The sequence below is a fragment of the Tauraco erythrolophus genome, chromosome 6 (assembly GCF_009769465.1).
Source record: "Tauraco erythrolophus isolate bTauEry1 chromosome 6, bTauEry1.pri, whole genome shotgun sequence".
In the NCBI taxonomy this organism is placed as follows: domain Eukaryota; kingdom Metazoa; phylum Chordata; class Aves; order Musophagiformes; family Musophagidae; genus Tauraco; species Tauraco erythrolophus.
The window spans coordinates 11,277,975-11,297,197 of NC_141470.1; the positions used below are offsets into that span (position 1 = coordinate 11,277,975).

The following is a 19,223-nucleotide window of genomic DNA, read 5'->3' on the forward strand; positions in this document are numbered from 1 at the left end:
CACAGGAAAAAATAAGACTGGAAAGGAAGTTTTTCTGTTCAATGAAAATTTTTGTGATGTGTTTTTTCCATATCAGAATGAAAGCTTGAAATGTAGAAATCCCCCCCCCCAAAAAAACCCAAAACATTAAGCCAGTTGCAGCTACTTATTTTGATTATTTTATCCTTTCTATTTTGTTAGTAAATTTATGTCGCAATGCAAAGCAGAAATTACGGATTTCTTGGACAAAAATTTGGGTCCACAAAGTTGATTTCAATAGTTTGGGAACTGTTTGGCAGATAATTTTAAATCAGAAAGCAGCAATCTCCTGCACTAAAAATAAAAAATAATGATCCAGTGATGACTAATTTTGTGGTCTGGGGTAATTAGAGGAACAGCTTGGCAGATGCAAGGCAGCAGGTCTAAATTACTGCACTAAGTCCATTTGCAGGAAGATATTATCTGACTTTGTTGTTATTAATATTAATTAATGAGAATTAAAATATTCAGCTGGGATTTTTGCTGTTGCTATTAATGGGAATATGTGTATGTATATATGTATTTGCTCTTTGATGCTTTTCTCGGTTGTTTGCATCTCAATCATTGGCTGTCTTGCTCTGAGACTTTAATAATACTCCAGAAATTATTCAGACCGCACCTTTGTCTAGCACGGAGGAAACTTGAGGCTTTTACAATTAGCGCTGCTGGTTATTCCATGAAAAACATATGCCATGGTCTGACAAGGAAAGCAGCAATAAAAAGTCAGGCAGTAAGCAGTCCTTTATCAGCAGACACGCAGGGAGCATCGTTTGGCGCCTTGCAGCTCGCTATTCCATCTTGGTTTTGCAGCACAGGTTGCTGGGGATGCAGGGATGATGCGGTCGCCTCCGAGTCTGCATGGACCTGCACGACCCCAAAGCCTTCTCTGATGAAACACAGACATTACTTTGCTGAAGTCCAAGAGACTTAAATTTCGATGCCCCTGAGACACCATGATCGTCATTTAGTCTTGTGCCCTCCATGGCACCAGCCTTTGGTGTTTCAGCTGGGCATTCCCACCCCAAGCCTGCATCCTGTGGTAGGTTTTAAGCACATGTTTTACGAAACTCTTTGACTAACAGGGTTCCCATGATGGGGAAGATTTTTAACGAGCTGGTTTAGTGGATAATTGCTCTCACTGTTAAAAACAAAACATGCTTCTCCCTTTGTTTTCAGCTTGACTCTTCTGAGTTTCAGTCTTCCAGCCCTGGACTTTGCTCCACCTGTGTTTGGCAGAATTAGAGCCCTTCAGAGTCTGAAATCTTCCCACATACCCTTAAAGCCTAGGAGGTGTAATTTCCTAATCTTCTCTTTTAAGAGGACTGTGATAACTGAGGACTTATTATTGATTCTATTGACTTTTCCATGGTTTGTGTTTGGTTTTTTTTAGATAAGTTGTAATTGTTCCTTTTTATCATTGTACAACTACTGTTAATAATTGCTGTTCACTGGGTCTGCCTCTGAGGATATGGCCCCACTTCTGTTAAACATCCAATGTTTAGGGCTCAGATGGACAGTAGAAGAGGTGTTGATTTGGTTTGGGACATCTTTGGAGAAAAGTAGATGCATCAATCAAAGTGCTGTTTACTCATCTCCTCAGAAGGTTTTATAAATCATGTTTGTTATTTTTAGCAGCTTCTTTTCAAGTGGCATTGTGTCTCCGGTGGTTTCAGTACTGGTTGTAGGCTGGGCTGTATTCTCCCATCCCTAATCATCCTGAGTACTTGCTTCACTTTCCTTAACTTCATTTGATTTTGCTGAGAAATTTCAAGGAGTGAGATGATACTCAGATGAATGAAACTGGGGATTAGATGGGGGATTAGATGGATCCTAACAAGCAGTTGCTGTGCTTTCCGTGGGAAGATTTCTAAGCTTCATTAAACCAAGAGGGACTCTTTTCTCCTGACACTTACAGATTTAAAAGCATTGTGTTATAGCCTATTATTAATACAAATGATAAAGTATCTTGATGACAGGAGCCATCTTTTGGTGAAATTTCAAACTGTGGTCATATCCAAAGCCCCCATGAAAGGATGTGAGCCCTTTTATAGCCTTTATGTACTGCGACTTCAAGGGGATTGCTCCTCATCCAAGTGCCCAAGCCTTTGCAGGACAGAGGTAGGAACATCATGTTTACACTTTTTATCCACTTACCTGTATTTTTTCTGTTCACAGCTTTTTTGTTCCTGCATATGTTGGGCTGGTGGGAAATCTCATAAATACTGTGATAGCAATGGTTTGGATCCCATTGCAGGCTAAACCAAAGTCAGACCATCATGTGACAGAGCACAGTAAGTATTTAGTGTTTCTGATAAATAGCACATGAATAGGGATGGGGGATTGATATGCTGTGAGGAGTCTGCTAAAGGACTTGGGGTTGCATTTAAGGGCAGAAAGGTGCCATCCTTGAAATGCAGACACTTCAATGCCTAAGCTGTGCTTGTGGAAGAATATTACCTCTACCTGCCAACCACCCTGCTGTGTAGAATCACAGACTTACAGCCCAGTGCTTGCCATGCATCTCGGAAAAGGTGAACGTGGAGCCCTCGCTGAGGGTTGGTTTGGCCTGGCATGGGAGGCAATCCTGCTGTTTCACCAGGATCCTCTGCATACCGAGCCAGCACCAGCTCCAGCCTCCTGCCATCGGCAGAAAGCTGGTGCTGCAGAGAGGCGCCTTCTCGGGAAGGTGGTGCTGAACCTGAGCAGATGATTTCAGAGTCTCTTGCTTCCTGCCCCTAACTGGTATAAATAGAGTATTAATCACTATGTCATCTTCTGTAGGCACGTCGCAGTCTGGCAGTGTGTTTAGCATCAGAGAAATCCTACGCTTGATGAAGTTTCCAGGAGTAATGGAAATTTTCATAGTCAAGGTCTTCGCTGGACTTCCCATAGGTAAATCTCACCCATTACCCGTGATTGCTGATATATTTAAGCTAAGATGACATACACTGTAAACCAGGCTTGTCTCAAGTTGCTGAAAGCACGTTGCAGTGGGTCACAAAGCAGTGAGGATTCAGCTCCTAACTCAGCTGGATGCTTTCAAATGCTCTCAGCTACTTAGGGTCGAAACCCTGGGACGTAATGTAAAACAGACTACTTGTCACAGGCTGCTTCTGTGACTTTTGGCAAAGCGCTTAATCTGTCTACCCCACCCCCTGGCTGGAAATGTTTTCCTTCTTGTCTGTCATTTCTATTTAGGCTGTAACCTCTTCAGAGCAGAGGGAAGTCATTTTTACTCTGCCACTCAGAAACACTGAGGTCCTTCCTGATTTTGCTTAATGATTTTAAGTGGTATGTGTACCCTAACCTTTTTTCCAATAACTGAAAACTATTGCTGGACCAGAGGCTGTAGCTGCTCTGACTGTTGGCTGCACGCAAGGGAATGGCAGCATGGTTCTTCCCTTGCACATTGATGGTGGTTCTTGTTCTTCTCTTCTGTATTTATTTTGCTCATTTTTTGTGTCATGGTAGGAACTTGCTGCTACCTCAAATGCATTCCAAACCTGCCTGTTTCCCTGCTGCCTTTGAGTCAGTTGCTGTGGAGGTATAGTCCATGTCTCCTGGTTTGCCTGCTTATTCATATCCTTGGCCAGAATTTAATAATCTTTAATTTCGTCCACCCTCTAGCTTCTTTCCCCTGACTTGTCTAGATACAAGCCAGCATGTCAGCCTTGTTAGTGATGGTGTAAGGAAAGGGGGATGTTCTCTGCCGTTCCACGGCTCTTTTCCTAGTCAAACTCAAAAGTGCAGTTTCTCTTGATTACAGTTTCAAGGATTGAATTTTGTACACATCAAAACGTGCGCATCATGCGTCTGAGCAAACTAGGACAATTCCCTTCAAACAAGGATCCTGAGATAGGATTATAAGGAATCTTAGCTTTTATACTTCGCATCTTTTTCTAATTCATCAGTGTCTGGAGAAGCCCTTGAAGTTTAAATAACATGAAACGTAATTTACAAGTTAAATTCTAATTTGTAAGCTGTAAATTCAGTTTACAAATGAAACTAGATTTGACTGTGGCAAGTGGCTGAATCGGAAGGGGATGGCAGTTCTGGGCTTGGCCAGGTTCGTCTGTTATTCCTTGCTAAGGCTGTGGGGGAACAAGTCCAACAGGAGCTGTAGAATAGCATGTAGGGAAGTAGAGGTCTTCTGGTATTTTTTTTCTTATTTTCTTTTTGTATGTAGTTGACATTGGCTGAGATCATTAATGCCAGTTCTATCTCCACCACTGGAGACAGGATCCAGTCTCGATGGACTGCTGGCTTGCCCTAATAGTGCACTTTTTTGGTTCTTATGAAACTAAACTTTTAAAACTGTATTTTTAAAAGTGTTTATAAAATGACTGCATTTCACAGAACGAGACAGTCAAGTAATGTTTTAAGAGGGTTTTCTTTGCTGATTCTGGCTCATTTTTCAGCTTAGAGTACCTGTTTATCTGTTTAAAAATGCCTGAGACCACATCCATAGGCAATCTGCAAGGTAATTTCCTTTTTCCAAAGGCCAGGCAAAACGCACTTTGTTTTAGTCATCCCTGCTGAAATGCAAATTTCTCCCTGTTGCAGAAGAAATTCTTTTCCTGTGCACAGCAAAAACACGCACCCAACCAAAATAAACATCTCCTGCCCAAAACTGCAAAGGAACTTCTAGGCAAACAGGATGGAGATGGCAAAGCTGAGATTTAAGGCAGGACACGGATTGATAATGTCACTGGAATGGCTGGGGGTATTTCAGTGAGAGGAGGAATGGGTTCACCTGAGGCACTCCTGCTACAAGTATAGCTCTTGCACTGCAGTCAGGAGTGATTAAAATCCTCGTGAGTTCTCTTTGCACATCTCTCTTCAGGTTACTGACTATGTGATGGCAGCTGAAAGGGGATTTGTCCATCCCCTACACCTCTGCGGCTCACAGCTGGAGGCTGAGCTCCTCATGAGCTCATTTACCTTTCATCCCCTGGCTGCAACTGAATAATTAATTAGATCACCCAAATTACAGACCTTCCTCTATTTACTTTGTAAACAAGTTTGTGAGATACACAGAAGAAAATCTTCTGTTCCCTACGGATCTTATTGTTGTCAAAAATTAGCTTGTTTGAGACCAAAAGAGCCTCCCCGGGAGGGCTGCCGGGCTGGGAACCTCCTGCCTGTGTGGCATAAAAGGAGAGAGATGGCTCCGGCTCCGTGCCTCTTGCAGGAGGGTGGCTGCCAGGGGATGGCTGGGCAGCCGACCGCTCCAGCACAGCCGGATTATATCCTCAGCTGACCCGGGAAAAGTGAGCCTCATTGCATTGTGGTAGATAAGAGACAGAGAATAAAACACGAGGATAAAAACATCAAATATACCTTTCACTGACCAGAAATCAGCAGGGCCTAGAAAATACTGTTAAACAGCTGCTGGTTTGAATCTTTGGCTGCCTAATCCCTTTGGAAAACCTGGTTTCGACGTGATTGCTTTAGCACTTGCATCCCATTTTTAAAGGGACCATCTTTCACACGTGGAGCAGGACTTTGCAGTGGGCCCTGGTCCCATCACGTTTGCAGTCCAGCGTAGGAGGGCTGGGATGGGCTCTCAGACGCTGGACTCGCCTTTTCACACTGGCTCTCGGTAAGGATTGCTAAACTGGCCCTCCCAAAGCCACGGGCTGCTTTTAGAAATGTCATTGGATTTTTTTTGAAAATGCAGTTTCTACTCCTGTGTCTTCTTGGTGCTTTTCCCCATCTTAATCGCGTCTCCCAAACCACGTGCCTGCCTTCTGCTGCATAACCCTAGTTACTCACCCTTCTGGTGCCAGGTTTTCTAGGGAGTTCACCCCTTATTTAGACCTCCCCCCCAAAAAGTGAGGTTTTTTGAGGCTATTTTTTTGCTCTTTTCCGTTTTCATCCTGTTGAAAGCCTAAGCCTCACAGTGTGGATGGAGGGTTATCTGGGCAGCTCCTGCATGGGGTTTTGGTGTCCCCAGAAGAGCTTGGGGACCCACCACGCCAGCGAGCACTCCCCGGGGTGGGTACATCACGTGGCTGTGTTCAGCTGGCCTGCAGCCTGCCCAGGTGGAGCCTCCTGAGAGCTTTGCAAGAAATGCATGTTCCAGTGAGCATAAAATCTTTTGAGTTCAATGTGGGGCTCGCCTTGCGGGTTTCACCAAGAAATATGTTGCCAATGGGAGAGACCCCCCTTAGTTGCTGAAAGAGGAGGGAGCAGTGCGATTTTCCTTGTCCAGGCAGCTTGGAGTGACCATGCAGGTGGGAGTGGAGGGGACACCCATCTAAAGAAGAGACCTTTGCATCTCCAGGGGAGCTGTGCAATGTGTAACGCTAATTGAAGAACACAGCCTAGCCCCCTGCCTTGAAAGAAATCGGCGTGTTTGGAGGAGAAAGATCCAAATCTTTCTTAACTCAGTGAGGGACTTCAAAGGGGAGAGATGCTGCAGAAGCTGGCGTGTGGTACCAGGAAGAAGTGTCAGGTATGTAGGAAGGTCAAGTCCCTCCTAGGTGGTACCTGCAGCGGAGTAGCAGGATGAAGGGCGAGCGCCTGCTTCGATCTGATCTTCCTTCAAGTGAAACAAAGTGTGTTTTTTCTTTCATTTCTTCACGTGTGCCTTTTATAAACATGTGCAACTCTATTGCCTGGTTTGGATGTTGTGAGTAAATACTGTTATTTGCATGTTACCTTAAGCTGGCTCAAGCTAAGAGCGATTTCAAAGTAACTGGATAACGATGGGGTGCTCTCCACGGAGGGGTGTGGTGAAGCCATAAATCTTCACGAGCCTCAACTCCCTGGGATCTTCTCCAAATATCTGGAGAGTAGCAGAGCAGCGTGCCCTTCCTGCCCCTCATCCCACTCCCCCAACGCCATGGAGCCAGCTGGAGTGCAGCTATCCCCATTAAGGGAGGAAGAGGTGTCTCCGATGAGGTTTGGGAAGGCTTTATGGCAGGTCTTGGGATGGGAGGGTGGTGATCCCTCAAGGCAAAGGGTTGAGGTGCTTGGAGGGAGGTCCTTGTTGCTGCAGGTGCTCCACTGGTAGCAGTGCCGTCAGGCTGCTGGATGCGGTGGAGTTGCGCAGGTTTGTTTGGGTTTGTTAGGGTGCAAGTCCTCCACGGCGTTTTAGTCTAGTGATTTGGGATCGCTCTCCTCACGTTTCCAGGAAAGGCCAGCAAATCCTTCCCATGCCATGGGGTTAGTGACTCACTTTGCCAGGCCACAAGATGTCTTCTCAGTCCTCACACGTTGCCTCCTGGGCTTTGTTTTCCTTTGGAAAGAGGGGACCGCAGCTCCCTATTTCCCCAGTCTTTGTACCTCAGAGGATCGTACGAGGTAGGACAGGACCCCAAAGATCATCTGCTCTCTTCTGCTCTCCCCAGCAGGATTAGTGCTCTCCGACAGGCACGTTGTGGGAATGTTCATGCACAGAGAGCCCCACTTTCCTACTGTCTTGGTCTGTCTCAGGTGCACAAGACATTAGGGGAGGCAGCAGCCTCTTATCCCATACCACCAATTTTAGAGCAACATTTTGTCATAGTATTTGTATTTTGATGGCTTTTTGTGACAATGGGAGCGTGTGTCTGTGGGTCTGTGTTTGTGTATGTTTGGCATTGGGGGAAACACACGCTGTTGAATTTTCATGTGAGATTAAGTGAGTGGGCATTTCCCGTTATGCTTTCCAGAAATGGCCTTAATTGAAAAGCAGACCCAGCCTGTGCTGTTTCTGTCCATACTTTCCCGATTGCTTGGGTTGGTCCAGGAGAGCGAGAGTGGCGACATCACTGCTGAGGCGTGCTGCAGTGAAACCACTGTATTTAAGCTGATGTCACCAGGTTGTTTCCCAGGCAGCATTCCCCATGGTGAAAATCTGAAGTCAGGCAAAAGCGGCGAGGAATCCAATCAGATTATTTTTATGGTTACAGTCTTGTCTGAGCAAATGTTTTCTCACTGCCTTAATGGTTAGTCTGGCTTCGTCGATACAAATATTTACCAGTTTATAGTAAACAGCTGAATCTACAGCCTACATAGTCACATTATTTTAAAGATGAAAGTAAAGGGGATAAAAAAGTCAACATTTAAAGATTAAATTGCTACACTGACTTTGAAAAGGATTCTGCTCGTGTTTATATCCAGGGAGAGCTACTGACTCATACTGGGGGTGAATGGGAGCAGGGTCTGGGTATCTATATGCAGTACAAGTATATCGATGTATGCTTTTCATTAACCCTCCCTCTAGGTTTGTTCCTGATTATGTTTTCCATCATCTCTATGGATTTCTTTGGCTTGGAAGCCGTGGAGGCTGGATACCTGATGTCATATTTTGGTGTCCTTCAAATGGTGAGTGAAGTGGAAGTCCCCCTCTTGCCACATCAACATCTCATTTGCTACCTTTTGACACATGCTCCTCCAAATCCAGGCATAATATTGACAGGCAAGTCCTAGCTCTGCCATGTGGCACTTGGCTTCAAAAAATAGAAGTGACTCCAAATTTATTCTGTTCCTTGAAACGGGAAGAAAGCAAGGAGTGTCCTGAAAGCTATCTTCTCCTTGTCCCTCCTTTGCAGATCTTTAAGCTGCTAAAAGGAGCTAAAATTTCTTTGGACTGACGTGTTGCCCTGGTTTTTGTAACAAAACTTAACCTTGAAGCTAAAGCGCCTTGACTAAAGTTTTCCACTGGTTCAAGTTAGCTGATTTACATTTACTTAGTAGCACCTGTAAATTTGTGTAGGTGGACGGTCTTACTGGCGTTTTCACAGATGCCTTCAGTGTTGAGGAAGGACTTGTTTCTGCTATGTGGAATCGAGCACAGCAAGCTTGTACTTTCAAAAAAAAAAAAAAAGTAAATATGGGCAACAGTACGTGATTAGGAGACTTGCAAAATGGGTAAAAGGGAAAAATCGGTGGACAAGGGTCGACCAATGGATATCATCTACCTGGACTTGTGCAAAGCTTTTGACACTGTCCCGCACGACATTCTTCTCTCTAAACTAGAGAGGCATGGGTTTGATGGATGGACCACTCGGTGGATAAGGAATTGGCTCAATGGCCGCACTCAGAGAGTAGTGGTCAACGGCTCGATGTCCAAGTGGAGACCGGTCACGAGGGGCGTCCCTCAGGGGTCCGTGTTGGGCCCGGCCCTCTTCAACATCTTTGTCAGTGACGTGGACAGTCGCATGGAGTGCACCCTCAGCAAGTTCGCTGATGACACCAAGCTGTGTGGTGCCGTCGACACGCTGGAAGGGAGGGATGCCATCCAGAGGGACCTCAACAGGCTGGAGAGGTGGGCCTCAGCAACCTGATCTAGTTGGAGATATCCCTGTTTGTTGCAGGGGAGTTGGACTAGATGACCTTTGAAGGTCCCTTCCAGCCCTAACCATTCTATGATTCTATGATTCTATGAATCAGCTGAATTAGACAATAATAGGGCCAAAAAAACACAGAAGCTGTATTATAGCAGAACTTTCCTTTCGGAGGAAGAGGCTAATAATTTTGCAGAGAGAACAGCAGATGGTTGTAAGCAAGCCTCAAGGTAGGAATGCAAGTTAAGCAATATGCTGAAGGAGGGTGGTCTTGTTATTAAATCAGCCTTCATTTCCTGGGCATTGCCACAGAGTTCCTGTGCCATCCAGAGGAGCTTCTCATGTGGGAAACAGCAGCTTTAGTTCCTTTCCTTGTGATTTGGATTTGGCATAGTGTTATCAGTCGCTTGGGCTCTGCCCTGGTCTCGCCAAATCTGGGCAACTTGGTAGAGCAGTTGACAAGTGGAGTCCACAGAGTAAACTGGCTGGAGCAGGGGAGCTGGTGCCTTTGCCATGTCCATTCTGGGAGGGTGGCTTTGGACTAGCTGTTGCTTGGTCCTGTGAGCTCAACATCTGCTACCAGCTGGATGCACCCTCCCAATCAGTCTCCTTGGAAAGAAAACCAGTTTGCTGCTCCACAGCATGGAAACATTGTGACAAGTGGGGTGATTAGCAGCTGCTCTCCAAAGCATGCTTCTGATCCTAACTCCAGGGCTAGCAGAGGCTTTCCCTGTTAGTCCTTGAATGCTGCTTCCTAGACCAGGATTTGCAGGAATCACTTGGGTTTTAGAGGGGCCGAGTCATCTTCTGATATCTTCTTCCCACTTTGAATGTAGAGGGACTCAGCAACAACTGTGCTTTTCACTTAGACGTACCAGTTAAGTCCCTGTTATGTATGTCTACACCAAAATGAAGTTTGGGGTTGCAGCATGGCTATGGTGTGCTTGTTTCAAGCTGGGTAACGTGGGCAGTAACAGCACTTGTATAGACGGGGCAGGAGTGGCTTCGTGTTGCCAGATGGAGTTTGGACGCTGCTGTTAGGTCTGGGATATCTGTCTGTCTTCATTGCTATTGCTTTCCAGGTTAGTTTGGTTGAAACTACTGTAGATAAGTTTACCTGTGCTGGTGCACCCTGCAGATAGATACAGCCCTGGAAGATATGGGAATTATAGCGTTCATTCTGCTTCCTAATGAGTAATCAGATGTCAGTGCTAACCAGGGACCTGACCCTTCCCATAGTCACATGGGTTTCATCCTGGAGAGGCCAATTGTACCTATTGCCATGCACTAACCCAGCAGTGGCCTACAGGCTCAGGTGCAGCATCTGCTTTGCTGGGGAGTCTTTGCCTCAGGACGTTTGGCACAGAAACCAGCTTTTGTCAGCCAGGCAGTTTGCTTTCATCTATCTGTGCAGTTTCTGTCCATGTTGCTACGCATATTCTACAGCGCATGACTCTGGGCATCAGACATAGAGTGAAGTGGTCATAAGGTACAAACTTCTCTTCTTCGTGATGGTGCATTGGGGTTTGCTGTCAGAACACCAAAAAGAAAAAGGGAAAAAAGTGCTTGATTTTTTTAAAAAGCCTGGGACACCTGATTCCTGGCGGCAGCAAAGCCATCTCACCCGAGGGCTTGCAAAGCACTGCTTTCTGCCTTGTCACTCCTTCTTCCCACTTTATCACTGACAGTTCCAGGCTCTGCTCTGGTTTATGCAGGACCAGATCCTCAACTGGTCCAAACGATACTCTCACCATCTGGCTTTTAAATTATTGCAAAACATTAGAATTTGTGTCTTTACTTTCAGATCACGTCTCTGGCTAGAACCACCCAAAGGTATTTCTTGCAGATAGTGACTGGGTTAATGTTTTACGGCTGGTTTCCATTGGGATTCCTCCAGTGGAAGATGTGTGCAGGGAATGCAACGTGTGCTGACTCTGTCCCGCCGAGCCTCAGAGCTGCTTGTGTGCCTTCGTCTTGCCTAAGCTGGCATTTCAGATGCATTTGTTTCTGCTGTACGGTGAATTGATACTGCTGGAGATATAAATGCAGATTAAGGTGCAAGCAAATTCCACCAGTCTGGATGGGTGAACGGTGATTAATATCTGCTGACTGTCTTCCCCACTTCACTGAGTAAATAATAGTTTTATTCATGAGGAATATAATGTCCTTTTCAATGAATTTCATCTACCAGATCTTCAACTTTGATTTCTCATTCCTTAGTTTGTCTTCCCATAAAACATTGTGAGGGTTTTCCCATTCTCCTGGACTTGCACTGAGCCCTTCTGTTAGAGGAAACATGTCCCCCCATTTGCATCTCTCCCTGGACCTGAAAATGGGTTGTGTTTAAGGACTTTTGTAGATGGGAGCAGATATCATAGAAATGAAGAGGAAAATAAGAATTGAACCACGTCCTGTTTACTTTAGACCTCCCTGTAGACACTGAGCACAGTGCCTGGGCTGTTGCACAGCACAGCCAGCTTGATACGCCCAGTGTCGTGTCCTAGGTTCTCGCCTGCTCCCAGCACATGTGGCATGGACTAAGCGGCTTCAGAGGTGCACAGGGAACAGTACAGCGAGCAAGGCTTAGCTGAGCCCTTTACTCAGCTCTTGCCCAAAAGTCATACGCTGACAAAAGCGTTGCCTGGTATGCCAATTCCTGGCAACTTTTAGTAATATAATTTCTTTGTGTTATAGTAGTTTCTATTTTTTTAATGAAATCTTCTCAAAACTAACATCTTCCTCTTGCATGGAAGGTGATGTTGCAGCCACCTTTCCCAGTCCTATCTGCAATCCCAGGATGATTCAAATAGCGATGGTCTCTTCCTGCTTTCCTCTCCCACCCCAAGGATATTATGCTCCAATTGCTTAACCTAATTTTTCAGCTTTTCAGCTTCATTTAACCTACTGTGTTGGGAAGCAGCTAATGCACTGTAAACATCTCTGTTACTTACCGTTTCTCCCACTCAAGCCAGATGCAGAGCACCTAGAGAGGAGATTTTGAATGGCTTTGGGTCAGTCCACCTAATTCTAAGTAGGCAACTCAAGCACTTTGTCATCAGCATCTCAGACAGTTCTTTGTGTGGGGAGATCAGCACAGAAACACTGACCTCGCAGGAGGCAAGGGGTTTGCCATATTTGCGGATGGAGGATGTTGGTTAGCCACCCCGCTAATTCAGGCAGCCCTCCTGAAGGATTGCATCTGGAGCTCCTCAGCCTCACCTCATCATGCTTGGTCCCCTCTTGTCACTTTATGATCCCACGGGACCCCAACATTTGGGGGGTGCCCCATGGCCAGCCTGCGAGGATCCCTGAGGGTATGGAAGGAGGATTTGGGGCTGGGTTTTGGAGCACAGGAGCCTCATGGCCTTTGGCTGGCCAATCCCCAGAGCACCTCTCTTGATTGCTCCCTTGCTAGGCATCAGCTCTGTCCACACTGGAATGGTTCGTAGCACTTGCCAGTAGTGAAGTGACTCAGCTGGTGCTGGTGGTGAGTTTTGTCCTTGCGATGCCATGCATATAGCACCAATGACCACCACTCGTGGCATGAGGCATCCTCGGCACCCTTTTCCCTTCGCTGAGTTGACTGCCCACAGCATGGTCACCCTTCACAGTGTGGTCACCCTTCACCCCAGCGCTGGTGGTACATCCCTTGCTGCCACTGGTACCCCTGAATGGAGGGACAGAGGTTGCCTTGCTGCTGCTCCCAGCCTGTCTCATGGAGACCTGAGTGGCCCAAAGTAATATATCTGCTGATGCATTGTTGTAAAAGTTCCATGGGAGTACCTGTCCATGGGGAACGTGGGCTTCCTGGATCTCCAGATGAAGCACTGGCCCAGGAGCTGGCACCAATTCACTGTTTGTGGTTGGGAAAAGAGCATCATCTAATAGTAGAGGATATTGGAAAGTGTGGGGCAGGCTTAAGGGCAGTGAGGGTGGGAAGGTGGAAAGGGAGCTGACTTCTGGGTCGGGGCAGAGCCAAACGAGGTCAGAGAAGGGTGTGTGGGAGGGCAGTGTCATAGCATTGGGGCAAAGAGCTGTCTGATGAGGAAACAAAGTCGTTGCTTAGAAAATAGAACATGACTGAGGCTGGAGCGGGCTGATGGGGAAGTGAAAATAGCAAATGGGGGCTAATTCAAGCAATCTCGGCTCTGCAGTGATACTCGAAGCACCCTGATAGCATGTGGCTGTGTGATGAGCTGGGACTGTGCCAGTGTAAGTCCAGGAGGAGGAGTCAGGTGGGAGATAACGAAATGAGGAGGGGGAAGGCAGACAGCAGGAGTGTTACCTCCGGGCCGGGTGTCTTGCATTGCAGAGGTTCCCTTGGTCATGATATGTTTGAAGCATCTTTATCTGATCTCTGGTGGATCTCCAGGCAAGAGGTATGAGAGCCTGTCAGGGATGCAATCCCTTTGTCCTCAGTGGCTGAGCTTCCAGGGTCTTCTCATCTCAGAAGACATGTGAGTGAAATTTCCCTCAGAGTGAATGCCTGGGAGTGTAAGATGCCATTCAGCCTCCCTCCAGAGAATAATTAATGTCATAATAATTTAAAATAATTTAACTTTGCATAATGGGCAGAAGCGGGCCTAGACTCTGGCTCTTTTTGGATTTGTGAGTGCAATACCATGGAGAGCTTCCAGGCATAGTATCTGGCTTGGAATACGCCACTGGAGGATTAAGCAAGTGAAATACCTGGAGTCCCTGGTTGGTATCTAAAGTCACATCTGATGCTTAGATTTCAAACCACGGGAGGGGGTGGGGGAAGCTTTCCTTTAAGAACTTTTTCTCTGAAAAAACAAAGCAAAATGCACCAAACAAAAACTCCGGGTGGGACAAAGGGGTAGATATTTATTACCCTGAGGATCAAGAAATCATAAGACATCTGTTCTATTTACTGCATTTAAATTCGTATTGTTATACAAACTCCACTTCTAGCTGTGCAGCTTCTGGAGGGACAAGTTGGTACGAGTGATCCTGAAAAGATGAGAGAGATTCCTAGAGGAGAGATTTACATTGCATATCATCTTATCACCAGTCTGTCCCTCTAGCTTTCCCCCTCCCTCCTCTGCACAGCAAAAGAGATGATTAAAGAGCCAGGGATTTAATTACAGCCAGGTATGCCTAGGGGGAAAACCCACTGGTGAAAGGACCTTGCAACAACAAACAGAGAGTTCTCCAGTTTCCTGGCTTTGAAGGGTTTAAATCTGTGGAGGGGGGCAGGTTGGAGGGGGAAAGAAAGCGATTAGGTTGAAGTTTGCAAAACACATGGTCCTCTTCCCTCTGATGGGCAAAGTGCTCCCTTCAGCAGTTTGGTCCTCACCGTCAGCTCTCCTTCCAGTCCCACCGCCCTGCTCTTCCTCTGCAAGACCTGAACTACTTCTCAAGCGCTTTCTGGCATCACCGTATCAGTAAAACAACTCCCTTTTCCCCTGCCCAAGATTTTGCACCAACTTCAGCCCGGGCAGAAAAGCCCCGTGGTTTCTGTTGCCCTCTGCGGTCTGCCCCAGCCGGTGCCCACCCGCATATCCCACCGCGCTCGCCCTGGGAACTGCCAGCCGGGCACAATTTCAAAGGCAAGAGATACGGGTCCGGCGCGTGGGAGGCTGTCTCTGATGTGAATCATGCTATCTGCGCTAGGGATGGGGCCCTGCATCTTCTCTGGTAGGCTGTACCTCCTTATCTGCCCTGCTGCGCCTGCCTCTCTGATCTTCTCACGTCTTTTCGTTTCCAGGCTGTTGGGTGAAAGGGAATTAATTTTGTTGCTGGGCTCTGTCAGACTTTAGATGGGTGCTGATGGAAGAATCTGTAGAAACAGTCCTGTGTCTGCTGAGGGCCAGCCCAGCACCTGCCTAACTTCTCTATTCCCCACCGATGAGGTTAGCTACTTGCAGGTGCTCGCGCAGCAGCTCCGCGCAGCAAGGTTAGCGCTTCATCCTTCAAAAGGCTTCCAAAAACTAGCACCTTAAACCTTCAAACAGCAACAATCTTTTCCATCCTACAGGGAGTCCTGAAATTTGTTAATGAGGTGAACAATTAAATGGGCAATTGACTCTTCTGAGCAGATGGGAGCTGTTGTCTTCCCAGAGATCAAATACAGTGATAAAGGTGGAGAGTGTTTTTCTACGTGATCAGCTGAACTAGTGGAACGAACCCCCAGGTTGGCGAATCCAGCATAGCGACAAGGAGAGATTTGGCTGTTCTTATGCATTTATTGGGAGACTTATTTGCCTTTAAAGAAGGAGAGGGGGAAGGAAAAAAAAGATTAGTTGATTTATCCTGTGACATGTGTACACAGCCACAGGCAGTGCCTGTTATTTCACTTGCAAACAATTTCCTCTTTCTTTTGTTTATTGATGACAGAAGGCATTCCAGCCCCTACACTGGCTCTTCCCCCGACTTCAAAGGAGGTCAGGTTACAAAGGCAAGCACCATCCAGGCAAAACGAAATGCAGGAGGGGAAGGCCCATCGAAGTGGATCTCAAGGGAAGGTTGCATGCAAGGGAAAAGCCCAGAACACGCCAGTAGGAATAAAACCAAGGATAAATCCCATTGCTGCCTCTTCGGTGCCACCAGGGCTTGTCCACAGAAGTGGCAACAGCCAAGTCATCCGAGATGTCCCTGCTACCCCCGGCAATGGCAGCACATGTCTAAAACCTTACATGAGAGAGTGTGAACGAAACACCTTTTCCTTCCTCCTTCCCAAATATGCCTGTGCAGGCAGCTGCTGCTCATGCAAACCCAGGGACTATGCGCCCGGGGCAAATCACAGGCTGGAAGTAATGGGTTTTCAGGTCTAAATTCAGGCTGGAAGTGAGGCCGGAGCTCTTGGTGACTGGAAACTTGATCCAGCACCTAAATCGAGGCACTGGCATTTGGTAGTGTCGAAAGTCAAGATGCTGGGTCTTGCCTGCCTGGGGCTTATGGCTGGATTGGCAGCAACCGTGCTGGGGAGGGAGTCCGGCAGCCAGTGGGGAGGCTGTAGGCCATGTAGTCCAAGGATGGCTGCTCAGCCCCAAAAGGAAATCAGGTGACTTGGGCTGACGTTTTTTGGGTAAGGCACTCCCTCAGCCATCAGATCGGGCTGCTCTGGGACGTTGCTGATGATCTACCCCAATGACTCAAGGAAGGGCAGGGACCAGGCTGCACCTGCATGGTGTATCCCGATTGAATACGTCGTTCAAGTCCAGGCAAATTGAGAAATGTTTCCTTTCCTCTGGTGGCTCAGCAGAGCTGAACTGGGGTTCGGGTGATGCCACTGCTGAGTCAAGCCATGCCCTGCAACGGGGCTCAGCCCCCATCCCATGTGACTCAGCACAGACCGGGCCAGGGCGAGCCAGTGGGAGGGCCTGGGAAGTTGCAAAAAGTTAATGACGATTCTAAGTTTTAGGAGCGCTCAGCTTAATGAAGTGTTACTCAGCAGCTCCTCCACCCACCCCCTGAGTAAGAGCCACTGAGGCTGGTATCAGCCTCCTCCCATGTCCGTAGCAGGTCCATAGCAGGGCTTTCATCCGGGATGACTCAGGTCACTCCATGCATCGTCTGAGCATTGCCTGCAGCAGGTCTGCCAGTGTCTCCGAGGCTGCTCGGCAGGTGACACGACCCAGGAGAGACACACAGGCCGGTGGCACTGTCACTTGGCAGCTGGGCACATGTGATCAGAGTTCTCAAGCCCTGCCCGAGGGTGGGGACCAGGACAAAAAGGAGGCAGGAAAAGCATTTGCTGGGAACCAAAACATCTGCTTGGTGGGATGGGCCCTTGTGTCAGAAATCACTTGTGCTCTGAAGAAAAATGAAGGGTCGAATTTTGATATTTTCTGTTAAGTTGCAGCTTGTTGGAAATATATTCAATTTGTAGCTATTGTTCTTTATGTCAACTTTATTTTCACTCTATTACTATTTACTTTTTGCTTTTTTATTTTACTTCAATAATTAAATTGCTTTTTCTGAGCTGCTTGTGATAGATTAATGTTTCCTTTCTTTTCAATAACTCTCTTATGCATTTTGCACTAATTTCCTTCCAGTTGACTTTGGGTTTCACCCTTAGGACTAACACAGTGAGGTTAAGCGTGGCATAGCACCGTTCCAGGTCCGAGCAGAGCACCGAGGCTTTCTCCAGGCTGAACTGTTTGCATCAAACAAAGCGGTTTGAACTAGAGCTTTTCTTTCCAATTGGAAGGTTTTCACTTGGATCAAACAGGTCTTTCCAAGGCAGGGAAAACAGTAAATTCCTATCTATCCCTCCCCTGAAACGTAGTCTGTCAGGGTTTGTTTTCAAAGCGATGTCTTCCATTTGGGCCAGTGTCACTTGAAGTATGGGAGATGCTGAACAGAGAAATAAAAGAGGGAATCTTTGCTCTGCAAAGTGCTGGAAAAGCCAAATACTTCCTGGGATTTCTTCTTTGTTTTTGCTTCACCTTCCCTTCCCCTCTTCCTCAATTTTTATTTAAAATCTGTAAAACCAGTTCTCTGTCCCTGACATCTGCACGTACTGCTGTGACTGGGTATTAGCATCTCCATCGTACTTGTTTCCTGTCTAAAAAGCATGAACCACTCAATTTGTGTACTTATAGTTTAAAATAATGGCAAAAGAAGGTACAGGAAAGGAGGCATTTTCTTCCCCTGCATACAAATGCACGGTTTTTCTTTGGAAGGACTTGCCAAGAATGAAGACCTTAGCATTAACTGTATTTCACAAAAACATTACAAATTAGTTAAAAAAATTCATTTGTATCTACAAACATCTTTAGAAAGTTTCAATCATGGCTGGTGAGTAGGCAGTGATAATGAACTCAGGTGTGAACCCTGGGTAAAAACTTTCAGCAGTTAGGATGGATCTATCCTGAAGATGCAAAACACTCGAAATAATGGATCATGTCTTCCAGGCATTTACTGCGACAGCAAGGTCCCTTTTTTTTTCCAAAAAATGCAAGGAACTAACCCATTTACTTCCTTTCATTTACTTGAAGCACTGTAGCAGTTGTCTTCTGAGCTTGTTTAATTCGTTATACATCTGGTTTAATGGTGCTCCTCTGCTTCTTCCCAGGTTGTCCAGGGTCTGGTTATTGGAAAACTCACTAATCACTACACAGAGATGACCCTGCTCAGGCTCAGCGTCTTTGTCTTCGCCGGTGTGGGCCTAGGCATGGTAAGGCTCAGCATCAAATCATCCATGGTGCCTTTTAATAACGTAGTGGCCCTGGCTTTTCTGGGTGGTCCTTGGGGCGGAGAACCAGCTCTCCTTACGCTCAGCGTAAGCACCATGCCAAATAATGATAAAGAGCTGTGTAAGTAATAGTTACGGGGATTAAAAAAAAAATAATCTCACACAGAAACTTGTTAAATCCCTCCTGAGTCACTGGATTTGCATAGAAATCCTGCCCTCCGTCTTGTCAGCAACTGCATTTCCTGAACTACCCAGAAAGTAAATGAAGATTATGGGGGGGAAAGTCATTGCGGTTGAACGCTGCCACGAGACAGCGAAGATTGTGTGCTCTTCTTCTGGGGCTTTATTTTTGCCTAATTTCCCCAAGGTGAGAGTATTTGGAGAAGGAGGTAGCAAGGCAATAATTTTGTTCCTCCATTTTGGGATGAGCGGTCTTACCTGTTGCCAGCTGTGTCTGCATGGGCGACAGTTGATGCCAATCTCAAACGGTAATTGGAAAACCGAGTTGACGTAGGCAGCTCTGCCGGTAGTCATGTTTGCTCAGATAAGCTACGCTCGGGGAACTGATAGCTCTGCCCAGGCAATGGGGATGGAGGAATGGTGCACACCAGTCCCCATCAGCAAGGTGGGCCCAAAGGACTGTCAAGCTGCGTCAGCCTTTCGACATTCCCTGCAGGATTTGGCCTCAAGGCTTGCTGCCGGAGCGCTGGTGCTCCTACCAGTGTAGGTAGGATGGGTGCCGTTCCCACAACTGCACCGCAGGCACGGGG

The 19,223-nt window shown here is 46.8% G+C and overlaps 1 protein-coding gene across 1 annotated transcript in view; it reads left to right on the forward strand.

Moving 5' to 3' along the window:
• SLC67A1 (solute carrier family 67 member 1) overlaps window positions 1-19,223 on the forward strand; it is a 63,273-nt gene that overhangs the window by 35,745 nt on the left and 8,305 nt on the right. Inside the window, exons 6-9 of the mRNA XM_086613483.1 lie at window positions 2,194-2,309; window positions 2,800-2,910; window positions 8,231-8,331; window positions 18,334-18,435. Coding sequence (XP_086469609.1) covers window positions 2,194-2,309; window positions 2,800-2,910; window positions 8,231-8,331; window positions 18,334-18,435 — 430 coding nt within the window. The remainder of the gene's footprint in view (window positions 1-2,193; window positions 2,310-2,799; window positions 2,911-8,230; window positions 8,332-18,333; window positions 18,436-19,223) is intronic.